This window comes from Oncorhynchus clarkii, chromosome 31 (genome assembly GCF_045791955.1).
Source record: "Oncorhynchus clarkii lewisi isolate Uvic-CL-2024 chromosome 31, UVic_Ocla_1.0, whole genome shotgun sequence".
Classification (NCBI taxonomy): Eukaryota; Metazoa; Chordata; class Actinopteri; order Salmoniformes; family Salmonidae; genus Oncorhynchus; species Oncorhynchus clarkii.
In genome coordinates, this window is record NC_092177.1 from 32659145 (window position 1) to 32673263 (window position 14119).

Here is a 14119-nt window from a genome sequence, read left to right on the forward strand (position 1 = left end):
CACATAACACACACTTCCCGCTAATACACACCACACTCACTTGTTCCTGCTCACACACACAGCACACACAGAGACACACATGATCAGGTGGTGCTCTCTCAGTAACTCAGCCCCACCTTGACCCTCTGCTCTCATCTGAACCCCTATCTGACCTGTTAGTTCTACAAAAAAATAATTGATCAGGGATTATGGATTTTAATCAATGATTTCTTAAGTGCAGCTCTTCATCTTTTAAAGCTCATTCTCCTTTGTGGTCACCAGCGTGAGAATGAAGTGTAGGGTGGACATTGTTTGAACGCCCTCCAGTGGACTGAAGGAGAACAACAGTCTTAATGCACCAGAGTCAAGTTCCAACAGCAGCCAGACAGTTCAATATCTGCATGTTCACAAACAGCAATTTGTGCGATCGATCTGTAGAACCACTACACTGTGGAGGTAATGCAACACATTTGTATTATAGATGACACAAGATGACGCCGACAGACACAGTCACCCTGTTACTCGCTCCTAGCCAACGTTGTCAGTCATCACTAGCCAACCTCCGGCCCTGACACTGTTATTAGCTGGCTACCATCTGGTACTCTACCCTGCACCTTAGAGACGGCTGCCCTATGTACAAAGAGTCATTGAACACTGGTCACTTTAATAATATTTACAAACGGTTTAACCCACTTTACATGTATGCTGAACAAAAATATAAATGCAACATGCAACAATTTCAACGATTTTACTGAGTTACAGTTCATAAGGAAATCAGTCAATTAAAATACATTAGGCCCTAATCTATGGATTTCACATGACTGGGCAGGGGAGCAGCTATGGGTGGGCCTGGTGTGTCTATACACACCATTATACTGTATATAATGGTGTGTATAGACTGTATGGACAGTATATGAATAGAAAAGGTGTATACAGCAGTAGTTATATAGGATGAGCCATGACTAGAATACAGTATATACATATAAAGTGGGTAAAACAGTATGTAAACATTATTAAAGTGACCAGTGTTGAATGACTCTATGTACATAGGGCAGCCGTCTCTAAGGTGCAGGGTGGAGTACCGGGTGGTAGCTGGCAAGAACAGTGACTAAGGCTAATGGTGACTGTTTAACAGTCTGATGGCCTGGAGATAAAAGCTGTTTACCAGTCTCTCGGTCCCAGCGTTAATCCACCTGTACAGTCTCCACCTTCTAGATGGCAGTGGGGTGAACAGGCTGTGGCTCAGGTGGCGGAGGTCCTCGATGATCTTCTTGGCCTTCCCGTGACACCTGGTGCTGTAGATGTCCCGGAGGGCAGGCAGTGTGCCCCTGGTGATGTGCTGGGTTGTCTGCATCACCCTCTAGAGAGCCCTGCGGTTGCGGGCAGTACAGTACTATGCATCTGTAGAAGTTCTTGAGGGTCTTTGGGGCCAAGCTGAATTTCTTCAGCTTCCTGAGGATGATATTATATTGTTATTGTATTGCTACACTCTTAGAAAAAAAAGTGTAGTAAAAGGGTTCTTCAACTGTCCCTATTGGAGAACCCATTTTGGTTCCATGTAGAACGCTCTGTGGGCCGATTTTTTTTCTTGAGTGTATGGTCAGGGGGCCGCAACATAATTACAAATCATTTGTAGACTGCAAATTGACCGTAAGAAGCCCAAACAGAATTTGACTAAAACATAATAATTTCAAACCTTGCTTACATTTGTATACGGTCACATATATCTCCCTATTATGTGTGGGAATACTTTGGAAGAGATTTCCAGAATTAAAATCACTTGGAGCGAATTTGCCAGTGTTTTTACAGTCTTAAAAAATTAAAAAGTAATATTGTAAGAAAACATGGGGGGGCGGAGGTGTTGTTGCCTACCTTTGTAGCACCTGGGGGTCGGCCCGTCAGGAAGTCTAGGATCCAGTTGCACGGGGGGGACCCAGGGCCCTGAGCTTAGTGATGAGCTTGGAGGGCATTATGATGTTGAAGCCTGAGCTGTAGTCGATGAACAGCCTTCTTACATAGGTATTTCTCTCGTCCAGGGCTGTATGCAGTATAATGGCGATTGCGTCGTCCGTCAATCTGTTGGGGCTGTATGCGAATTGTAGTGGGTCTAGGGTGCCGGGTAAGGTGATATGATCCTTACCCAGCCTCTCAAAGCATTTCACAATGACAGAAGTGAGTGCTCCGGGGCGACAGTCATTTAATTAGTTCAGTTACCTTCGCTTTCTTGGGTGCAGGAACAAGGGTGGACATCTTGAAGAGAGTGGTTACAAGAGACTGGGATATGGAGAGATGTAATATGTCCGTAAACACTCCAGCCAGTTTGTCTGCACATGCTCTGAGGACGCGGCTTGGGATGCCGTCTGGGCCGGCAACGCTTAAATGTCTTACGCACATCGGCCACGGAGAACGAGAGCACACAGTCCCCGTGAGCGTCAAGGGCCTGCGTCGGTGGCTCGATGTTGTTGTCCTGGAAGTGGGCGAAGGTGTTCCGCTTGTCCGAAGGCGGGGGTGTCGGTGACATGGCTGGCTTTTCCTTTGTCATTTGTGATTATCATCTCATGTTTGAGCTGTTGAATTGCAACCACAGCTGGTCTCTTTATACACGTCCATGTTCCCAATCACCTTGTCGTGGTTAAATGCGGTGGTTTGTGCGATGGCTGCCATCTATCTACGGTTTTGGTTTGGATAAGTTCCAATCGTCACAGTGGGAACAACATCCTTAATGCACATTCTGATGAAGCCAGTCACCGATGTGTATACGTCGATACTATTCTCAAAGGCGACCGGGGACATTTTCCAGTCTGCGTGATCAAAACAATCTAGAAGCATAGATTCCGATTGGTCACACCAACAGACCTTACCAAGGGGTGCTTCCTGCTTCCTGGAGGAGCAGAATGGAGGCGTGATCTGATTTGCCGATGTATATACTCCGCTATTAAAATGTAAAATACACTGTAAAACACTGTCATCTTACTATATACACACTTTAGATAAATATAGTACGAAATTGTAATTTCATTGTTTGGCCATGTCCATTTGTAAGGGAAAGAATGTCATGTTTAAGGTGATTTTCAATTCGCTTTTCCATGTGGCTTCCTTCAGAATCCTCTGGCATGTGCTCTCTTTAAACACAAAACACCCACATATTCCATGGAAATATATTTACAGGAAATGTTCATAAATGACAAAACCGTGAACAATAGTCAAGTGTTAGTGAATAGGATGATGACATTGCAGTTTCTCTCACACATTCTCTACATTGTTCCACTTTCTTGTCTTTGGTTCTCAGTGTTCTCTGACAGTTCTTACCGGGTCTCTCATACCTCCGGGTCGGGGCTAATAATGATAAGAGGCTCACGGTTTCTCCCTTTGAGGATTGGCCAGGGGTTGAAGTAGGGGAACACCGGCTCTGTAAACGTGGCGTCGGAGAAGGTGAACAGGTGACTCATATCCCCTGCGTCGTAAAACGCCACCACACCCCTACCGTAGTCAAGGTACACCCCTACCCTCCTGGGGGGTCGAGGGGGGTGCAACAGGCTCTCCTCGTGGTTGGTGCAGGCCTCATACTCGCTCCCTCCCCGCCCCTCTCTTAACACCAGGGTCCAGAAGCCGTCGTCGGGACACAGGCTGATCTCATCCTTCCTGTTGACCGAGGCGGCCGCCACCCCCAGCCCCCAGGCCGTCTTGGTGCCCACCTCAACCACCCAGTAGTGTTGCCCTGAGGCGAGGGCCTGGCTTCCCAGGACAATGTTGTAGCGTGTGAAGCGCTCAGGGTTGTTGGGCAGGTTGGGCTGGATGTCCCCGACACTGACCTGGGTGCAGCACGTGGACACCCACAGCCTGGGGTAGGCGGTGTCTGGGTTTAGAGTCACCGCTGTCACACCTGGGAAGAGACAGAGGATTTGGAATACGATAGAAAGGACAGGCTGTATGCGGTCAACATATTGGTGTGGTTGGATACTGTCGTGTGACAGTCAGGTTTGATAGAATGCAATGGATCCTGTGGTGGAATGTTGTCAGATATGTGAGCGCTGTCGTCTAATGGAGTCTAGTGTGGACTATATGTGGTCAGGTGCGGTCTAACTACATTTTGCTGTGGTTGTACCTGGCTGAAGGACAGCGCTCATCCTCCTCCAGGTGCGGTACTGCAGTGGTCCCAGGAACTCCCCCTCCGGCAGATCCACACACACCTCCGGGGGTCGCTCAAACATAATCTCCGCTCTGAGAGAGAGAGACGGATGAAGAGAGAGAGAGTTTTTTTTCCAGAGTTCCCAGTGGTTCTGAACACGGCCTTAGTCTCGGCGGAGGGAGGGAGAGAGCAGCAGAGGGTCCGCCTCTCTCTCTCCTTCCTTTCCTCCAGTGAGACTGACCAGAGAGGGGACACCGTCATCCACCTGATGGCGAAACTCGAGTCGCTCCGCATCTGCCTCATGCACAAATCCATGCTGTTCCTAACATCAGAGAACGTGAAATATTCCTTGACGTTAAAATAGACAAGACGAGCTGCTACTGATAATACAAATGCAGGGCTGTCAATCGGCCTTCACTTGGCTACTCACTCATTGCAGCGGCAGCGCAAGTGGAAGTGCGGAAAAGTGTTGTTTTATGTTTTGTCATAGCGTTGAATAAAACCAGTGACAGGGCTGAATAATTTATTTGACATGAACTCACTCATAAAAACAGCAGCTCTTTGCTGTATTCTTTTGACAGTCTCTCCCTGGTCATGGTTTTAAAAGTTATTGAATCTTATGTAGGCTAGTATCAAACTTTGCTGTGGCCGGGGTCATGGATGTTCTGTAGGTCATGGAAGTTCTGCGAGCTATCCGATTGGTCAACGCAGTAGCCGTATTCAATTTAGCCACAGATCTCGCGGTCTGGCAGGTAGGCCAAGTTTGTATTTTCAGACAAATGAAATGGTTCAAAATGGGAACACTTTGCCTGCCCGGTGCGCAGGGCTTCTGAATCAAGTGGAACTACCGCCAACAGCGCAACACGAATAGGAAAAAAAAGGAGCGCAAGCCTTTATCGTGGGCTTTTCTACAGAAATGTTTGGTGATCGACTAGGAATGCCTTGAAGATCGTCCGGTTGACGACCACTGCCTTACAGTATGAATAAATAATGTTGAAAAAGTGCGAGGAACATTGGGTTACTGTTTTTTTTATCATGTGAAGTCATGTGGATATGACACAGATCTATGAACTGTAGCATCAGATAAGAACCATGGATTCTTTCACTTACCCTCCGATAAAATCCTTGATTCCCTGAAAGAAAGAATGACAGCGATGAGGCCCTGCTGAGACATCCACACACTCTTCTCCTCAAAAACCCTCAACTATATTCTGGATTTTACTTCAACCCTTTCTTTCTGTTTTCGTTTTCACTCTCCCTCTATTTCTTTACCCCCCTCCACCCACCCTTAACCCCTCTCCCTTCCTCCTCTACAATCTATTTTCTCTCTTTGTTCCTATATCCATTACAGTCCCTTTCTCTTTCCCCCTCTCTCCACTCCTTTTATTTCCCCTTCCTCCCTCCTCTCCTCTCTCATCTCACCCGGAGTTGTGCCGGGTTCTCATTCTCTCGGAGTTTGACGCGGAGCTGGTCGGCAGTTTGTTCTAACTGGCCGATTTGCTCTGTGGTGTGTTTGAGGACCTCCTCCAACTGGTTGAGCCTATTTTCCTTCTCCCGCCGCAGACTCTCCTTCACTCTCTCCTCCTCCTGGAGAAGGAACTCCCTCAGACGTCCAAACTCTGCACTCACCTGCTCCTCTATGTCCCCAGCTCGCTCCTGACGTAGGGAAGGGCAGAGAAAATGTTACAGACTGGGTTGGAATCCATCTTTGGAGACTGTGTTGGACCACTGAGCTTCAGTCAGGAGGTTAGCTCTGGGAGCTAACACGAGCTTGTTTCATTTTATTTCCACTTCAAAGGATACAACTAAGTCAATTAAGAGGAAATTCTTACTTACAGTGACAGGCTGTCAAGAGGTGGCGACAGCAGTGATATAAAACAATGCAAAAAAAACAAAGACATCACGAAACACAATGAGACAGACACACGGCAACAGCACATTCAGTGATAACAGAGGCAGGAGATAAACACATATTGATTCAAATCTCGTGATTCAAATCACTTGATTCAAATCTCATGATTCGAATCTCAGTTCTCAGAAACGGTCACTCGTCACATGAACACCTAACCACCTCCGCTGCATAGACACACACACACACACACACGCACGCACGCACACACACACACACACACACACACACACACACACACACACACACACACACACACACACACACACACACACACACACACACACACACACACACACACACACACACACACACACACACACACACACACACACACACACACACTTGCCACATCGGTGACGTGGTAGCTAGATCGTTGACACACATCCTGTTCCCCACAGAGAGACAGAGGGAAGTGAAAGAACAAGTGATTGGAGGAGAGAAAGTGTTTCAGTGTGTGACAGACAGACACAGGGCATGCATGCCTCCTTAATGGGGTCCCGATGTCTGTGCTGTGCTCATCTTCAACGCAGGCCTCCACCGACATCGTACACATTCGGTATCTACCTCACACACACACACACACACACACACACACACACACACACACACACACACACACACACACACACACACACACACACACACACACACACACACACACACACACACACACACACACACACACACACACACACACACACACACACAGTAGAGCCTGAACATTTCTCTTTTACTTCACAAAGCCTTGTGAGGTGAAGCCTGTGTCAGAACAGAGAGGGAGAGACCTGGGACAATCCTACATGTTATGATTGATCTTATCGGTACGAACTAAGGCGTGTATTTTACCTAATTCTGTGTGTGTTTACATTAAGGGTGTGATAATGTGTGTGTGTGTGTGTGTGTGTGTGTGTGTGTGTCTGCACTGTGTGTGAGAGAAAGAATGGGTAATCCCGTAATCAGAGTCATAATCCCAGCGTCATTGTGCATTAGACATTCACAACTGTCCAATAACGACGTTACCACCTGTAACAACATAATCACATTGACAAACTCTGTATAATTAAACTCATTTGAATGTGCCTGGGTGAGACAATGCACTAGAGTGTTGACTGGCCACTAGAAACGTTTCAAGGATGATGGGCACTGTAAATGAGAAGCCTCTCACTGACAGCACGCACGCACGCACGCACGCACACACACACACACACACACACACACACACACACACACACACACACACACACACACACACACACACACACACACACACACACACACACACACACACACACACACACACACACACACACACACAGTCAGTCAGTCAGTCAGTCAGTCAGTCAGTCAGTCAGTATACCTTGATGAGCATGATCTTGTTGTTGGTCTGGACCTGACAGAGAGAAGCCTGTTCAGTCTGGATCATTACTCTCTCCAGGGCTATGGACAGCTTGTCCTGCAGAAGAGGAAGAAGAAAAACAGGTCACACACACACACACACACACACACACACACACAGCTTGAAGTTATGCGAGTTGAACTGGTAAACAGTGTTTTCCGTTATACGGAGATTCATTGAATTAGGCCTAACTCTCTTGATAATTTAAGATGTACTGTTTTGGATCCTTTGTAGTCTGACAACAAGCTCAATGTGACTCATATGACCAGAGGGCTTTTCCAACTATCTGGCTTCATTTCAACAAGTTACCCAAATGAACCCCCCAAAAGTTACAATGTAGATGGATAAGATTTGTGAAAACAGTGTGGTGACTGAGGTATGTCACCAAATATCCAAAGCAAATATAAAAGGTTAAATATGTCTGGGAACTAAGGCTTGACACCAGCACGCCGAATTCCTCTCGAGCTCCAAGTATAGGCTACATCAACACTGACTTGTGTCTGCTTATGTCTCGCGCTCTAGCCTGTTAAAGACTCAATTATCTTGGGTCCACATTTATCTTACAAGACTTAAAATATATGACTGAATAGTAACTTTGTGAACTTGGCTCAGTTTGAGATTTGTGGACAGATTCTGCCACAATTTATTCATTCCAATGCGTCAGGTCCCTGTGTCATGATGTACGAACCCGGCTAACTTATATGTATTCCAAACACCTACATAGGTAGATACATAAATAGTAAAATAGTGTTGTAAAAGTGTTACCTTGTAGTTCTCGAACGCCTCGTTGATGGGGATGACATTGTGCGTCTTGTGGTCTCGGGACATCCCGCACACCAGGCAGATCGCGAGCTGATCATCCTCACAGAATAGCTTCAACTTCTCCTCGTGCTCCTCGCACCGGTCTGACTCGAGGCGAGGAGAGAAATCGGTGAAACTGAACCCGGAGCTGGGCATAATGCCCCCCCGTTGCCGTTCTTCAGTATCCTCCTGTGAGCTCTCCTGGTCTCCGGGTTTCCCATCCATGGCTCGAGCTCTCCTCACGCTGTCCACGACGTTACACAGAAGCGAGTTGGGGCGCAGCTTCGGAGCGCATGTCTTTCGGCACTTCGGGCAGGTCGGGTGTTCATCGTACTTGGCCTCCCAGCACTGCGTAATGCACACGCGACAGAAGTGGTGTCCGCACTCGAGGATCACCGGCTCACGGAAGAGCTCGAGGCACACTGGACAGGTGAGCTCGCTATGTAGCTCCTCAAGCGTGCTGGCGTCAGTAGCCATTCCGAGCCGTCTGCATACTGAAAGGATAGCGGGTTGCGCTCAGAAAGTAGCTGACTGCAGCACGGGAAAAGTTCACTCTTCCGTATGTGAGAGGGCGACAAGGGTGCGGTCTGTCTGAGACAGTAGACTCCTCTGTTTTCACGGAAGAGGGTGAAGAAGTGCACATCAAATCAACGTTTATTGGTCGTGTACACAGTTTTGCGTGTGCAGCGAAATGCTTTTTTCGAGATCCAACAATGCAGAAACATCCAACTATACAATAACAATGCACACATAATCCAATATAAAGGAAGATATATCAGAATGAGCAATGTCAGAGTCCGGAATATAAATACATTTATACTCAGTTTATGAGGTACACCCCCCCTGTAGCCATGAAGGGATGCACCTGGTCAACAACAATGCTCATATAGCTGTGGCATTCCCCACACCATTACACCACTACCACCAGCCTGTACCGTTGACACCGGGCAGGATGGGGCCATGGACTGCCATCAGCATGACGCAACACGAACTGGGATTCGTCGGACCAGGCAATGTTTTTCCCCTCCTCAGTTGTCCAGTGTTGGTGATTGGACCCCATTACGGTCTTCTGCTGGAATAGGCCATCCGTGACAAAGACTGGCAAGTTCCGAGTGACTGAGGTCCTGGATGATCTTCTTGGCCTTCCTGTGACACCTGGTGTGTCGATGTCCAGGAGGGCAGGCATTGTGTCCCCGATAATGTGTTGTGTTGACCGCACCACCCTCTGGAGAGCCCTGCAGTTGTGGACGGTGCAGTTGCAGTACCAGGCGGTGATACAGCCCGACAGGATGCTCTCGATGCTGCATCTGTTGAAGTTTGTGAGGGTCTTCGGCGCCAAGCCTAATTTCCTCAGCCTCCTGAGGTTAAAGAGGTGCTGCTGCGCCTTCCTCGCCATGCTGTCAGTGTGAAGGGACCATTTCAGGTCCTCGGTGATGTGCACGCTGGGGAACTTAAAGCTTTTGACCCTCTCCACTGCGGCTCTGTCGATGTGGATGGGAGACGGGGGCGTGCTCCCCTCTGCTGGCTCCAGTAGTCCATGATCAGCACCTTTGTTTTGTTGACGTTGAAGGAGAGGTTATTTTCCTGGCACCTCTTCACCAGGTCTGTCACCTCCACCAGGTCTGACACCTCTCCACCAGGTCTGTCACCTCTCCACCAGGTCTGTCACCTCCACCAGGTCTGTCACCTCCACCAGGTCTGTCACCTCCTTTCTGTAGGCGGTCTTGTCATTGCTGGTAATCAGGCCTACCACTTGGTCGGCAAACATGATGATTGAGTTGGAGACGTGCATGGCCACGCAGTCATGGGTGAACAGGGTGTACAGGAAGGGGAAGTCTTAAGACCCACATAGGTATTCCTCTTGTCCAGGTGGGATAGGGCCGTGTGCGCGATTGCGTTGTCCTGGATCTGTTGGGGCAGTATGTACGAGCCTCACCTTTTCAAGGCAGTGTTCTGGAACATTGCCTCTACATGTCCACAGAGCCCCGTGGGCAGAGGCGTAGAGAACCAGGTATTGCTCTGGCCCAGTTCCATTTAGGTTCCTGGCTCCTACTTTTATGCACCCCCTGAAGCACTGTTTATTATCTATGCATAGTCACTTTACCTCTACCTACATGTACATATTACCTCAACTAACCAGTGCCACTGCACTTTGACTCTACTGGTATATAGCCTCTCTACTGTTATTTTATTGTGCTTTAAACCAGGTGTCATCCTGAGGGTTTGAAACGTTCCAGAACATTGCCTTGGAAATGTGAGGCTCGAACATGAGCCAGCACTCTGATTAAAGGCTGTAAACTTAAAGGCCCAGTGCAGTCAAAAACTTGATTTTCCCATGTTTTATTTACACTGAGTATACCAAACATTAGGAACACCTTCCAAATATTGAGCTGCACCCCCCCCCCCCTTTTTGCCATCAGAACAGCCTCAATCCGTCAGGGCATGGACTCTGGAAGGTGTTGAAAGCCTTCCACAGGGATGCTGGCCCATGTTGCAGTGCTTCCCACCATTGTGTCAAGTTGGCTGGATGTCTGTTGGGTGGTGAACCATTCTTGATACACACAGGAAACTGTGGATTTTAACAAGTGACATCAATAAGGATCATGACTTTCACCTGGATTCCCCTGGACAGTCTATGTCATGGAAAGAGCAGGTGTTCTTAATGTTTTGTATACTCAGTGTATATTTTCACACTATGAGGTTGGAATAATACTGTGAAATTGTTAAAATGATGATAATGCCCTTTTAGAGTATAAGCATCTGAAATTTCAGCCTGTTTTGGTGGGAGTTGTGACCTGCCTGGTGCCATCACCAGGTGGTAAATTAGTTAATAGACCTCCAAAACCTCTCGGGCAATAACAGCTGTTTTTCAGTTTCCCCTTCCCCACTCAGACCAATCCCCGACAGTCCTAGCTGAATTCTTGGCTTGAGAAATCGCTCTCAACTAAGAAGCAATTTTTGTTTCTTTTTGACCATTCTAATTGAAAACAATCACAGTAAGGTACTTCATTGTTACCCAGAAATGATTTGATATTGAGATAAAAACGGCTGCATTGGACCTTTAAACCAATCCATCAGTTGGAAATCAGCAGCTTCCATTCCACCAAGGGGGAACGGGGAAATACCTATGGGTCTCCAAATTAAACCTGTTATCTGTCACATTTTGGGTTATTCTATGGTCAGCTTCTGGGCAGTGCTTGTTCCCCAGTCAGTCATCAGTGTCAGCTACGACATGACACCTTGAGTTTGAAAAAAAATGACTTTTGGTTATTGAACTACAGTAGGTGAAATGGATTTACATCCGGTAATGGAATTATGGAAACGGAATAACATCATTGGTCCCTGATCTGTACTACACTAGAAATGCATAATTATGGATAAGAATATCATTCTGTTCATGGTGGTGTATCCTGAATAACTACAAAAAGTTAGAAATATGCAATATCCCTATTTGCATATTTGGGTATTATTCTACACACTGGCTATTATTTGAATGAGCTCCGCCCACAAACAATGCACCTCGGGGGTTTGTGGTATATGGGCAATAAGGACTGTGTCCAGGAACTTTGCATTGCATCGTGCCTAAGAACAGCCCTTAGCCATGATATATTGGCCATACAGTGCATTTGAAAGTATTCAGACCCCTTCCCCTTTTCGTTACGTTACAGGCTTATTCTAAACTGGATGAAATAAATTGTACTCATCAATCTACACGCAATTCCCCATAATGACAAAGCGAAAACAGGTTTTAAGAAAGGTTTGCAAATGTATTAAACATTAAAAACAGAAATACCTTCTTTACATAAGTATTCAGACCCTTTGCTATGAGACTCAACATTTTGCTCAGGTGCATCCTGTTTCCATTGATCATCCTTGAGATGTTTCTACAACTTGATTGGAGTCCACCTGTGGTAAATTCAATTGATTGGACATGATTTGGAAAGGCACACATCTGACTATGTAAGGTCCCACAGTCGAAGGAATTGTCCGTAGAGCTCTGAGACAGGATTGTGTCGAGGCACAGGTCTGGGGAAGGGTACCAAAACATTTCTGCAGCATTGAAGGTCCCCAAGAACACAGTGGCCTCCATCATTCTTAAATGGAAGAAGTTTGGAACCACTAAGACTCTTCCAACAGCTGGCCGCATGGCCAAACTGAGCAATCCGGGGAGCAGGGCGGTGACCACGAACCCGATGGTCACTCTGTCAGAGGTCCAGAGTTCCTCTGTGGAGATGGGAGAACCTTCCAGAAGGACAACCAACTCTCAAGATTGAACTCTTTGGCCTGAATGCCAAGTGTCACGTCTGAAGGAAACCTGGCACCATCCTTACGGTGAAGCATGGTGGTGGCAGCATCATGCTGTGGGGATGTTTTTCAGTGGCTGGGACTGGGAGACTAGTCAGGATTGAGGGAAAGATGAAGGGAGTAAAGTACAGAGAGATCCTTGATGAAAACCTGCTTCAGAGCTCTCAGGACCTCAGACTGGGCGAAGGTTCACCTTCCAACAGGACAACGACCCTAAGCACACATAGCCAAGACAACAAAGAAGTGGCTTCGGGACAAGTCTCAATGTCCTTGAGTGGCCCAGCCAGAGCCCGGACTTGAACACGATCAACCATCTCTGGAGAGACCTGAAAATAGCTGTGTAGCAACGCTTCACATCCAACGTGGCAGAGCTTGAGAGGATGTGCAGAGAAGAATGGGAGAAACTCCCCAAATACAGGTGTGCCAAGCTTGTAGCGTGATACCCAAGAAGACTCAAGGCTGTAATCGCTTCCAAAGGTGCTTCAACAAAGTGCTGGGTAAAGTGTCTGAATACTTGAAAATGTGATATTAAATGTGTTTTACATGTTTTGTACATTTGCAAAAATGTCAATTATGGGGTATTGTGTATAGATTGATGAGGGAAAAAAGTATTTCATACATTTGACAATAAGGCTGTAACGTAACAAAATGTGGAAAAAGTCAAGGGGTCTGAATACTTTCCAAATGCATTGTATACCACACCCCCTCGGGCTGTATTGCTTAATTATACTGCACTCGTGTGCTTTACTGAACTCTAGTTTACAGTACTGTACTGTACTCTATTTGACAGTACTGTTCTGTACTGTGCTGTCCAATCTTGTGAAACATAGACGTCTATGATTGGTTCAGATTTGGTCCTACCAGGGTGGACTGACCAAATGAAAACTACTTTTCAACATCCATGGACGTCCGGTGTCGGTAGGTGCTCAGTGGGCGAGGAAACTTGTTACAGTAAATGGAAAGAGGGTAGGTGGCAGGTGTCATGGTAGGAGTCATTAAGAGCCGGGAGACATGACATTAACTGGAGAGAGAGAGAAGAGAGAGAGCGGCAGAGAGATAGAGAGAGAGAGGAAGAGGGGTGTGTTGTCCAGACTGTTTTCACAGTCTTGCTTTGACTACCAGATGATGGAAAGAGAAAGAAAACAGTTATGAGCTGAACATAACAGTATGCCAGTATTTCCCATTGTAGCCAATTCAATTAGAGTAATTACGTTAAAGATTCTTCAGTAATTCCGTTACCGATTTGGTAACAGAATTACGAGTTTGAATCACTTAATAACTTTAAACAATCTTTAAAATCACTATAACTAATTGATAGGTCTACCATTACTTGTTGCTTCAGTGAACTTTCCTTATCCTCCCTCCTCATGAGGGAGAGACATAAATTATCTCCAAGATATGTGGGTTTTTGGAAATGGAATTACAAGGCTAAAGTCAATGTTTCTTAAACTTACAGAAGGCAAATCATTTCTCCAAAAGTAGAGAGCGGCTCTGCTCTTGCTTCTAGCCAGTCTTGGAGGTCTACTCTGGGGGAGGTGGGTGACTTCACCCCCTGCCTCTGGTTCTTCTACATGAAGACTCCCCCAAAAGCCGTAGG

The 14119-nt window shown here is 46.7% G+C and overlaps 1 protein-coding gene across 1 annotated transcript; it reads right to left on the reverse strand.

The window, feature by feature from the left end:
* Nucleotides 1-2635: 2635 nt before the first annotated feature.
* On the reverse strand, nt 2636-8694 carry LOC139390798 (zinc-binding protein A33-like). The gene is made up of 6 exons (XM_071138193.1): nt 8182-8694; nt 7378-7473; nt 5531-5764; nt 5219-5241; nt 4085-4200; nt 2636-3862 (listed from the first exon to the last, which is right to left on the reverse strand). Exons 1-6 carry the CDS (start codon nt 8692-8694, stop codon nt 3297-3299), a joined length of 1548 nt encoding a protein of 515 aa, XP_070994294.1. The 3' UTR covers nt 2636-3296.
* Nucleotides 8695-14119: the final 5425 nt, after the last annotated feature.

What these genes read in the sequence shown, in the direction of transcription:
- LOC139390798 (XM_071138193.1), bottom strand. Translation starts at nt 8,694, where the DNA reads ATGGCTACTGACGCCAGCACGCTTGAGGAGCTACATAGCGAGCTCACC. An exon ending in AGGCGTTCGAGAACTACAAG is followed by an intron (nt 7,474 to 8,181) that starts GTAACACTTTTA and finishes CCTCTTCTGCAG; the next exon opens with GACAAGCTGTCCATAGCCCT. An exon ending in ATCAAGGATTTTATCGGAGG is followed by an intron (nt 4,201 to 5,218) that starts GTAAGTGAAAGA and finishes TCTCTCTCTCAG; the next exon opens with AGCGGAGATTATGTTTGAGC.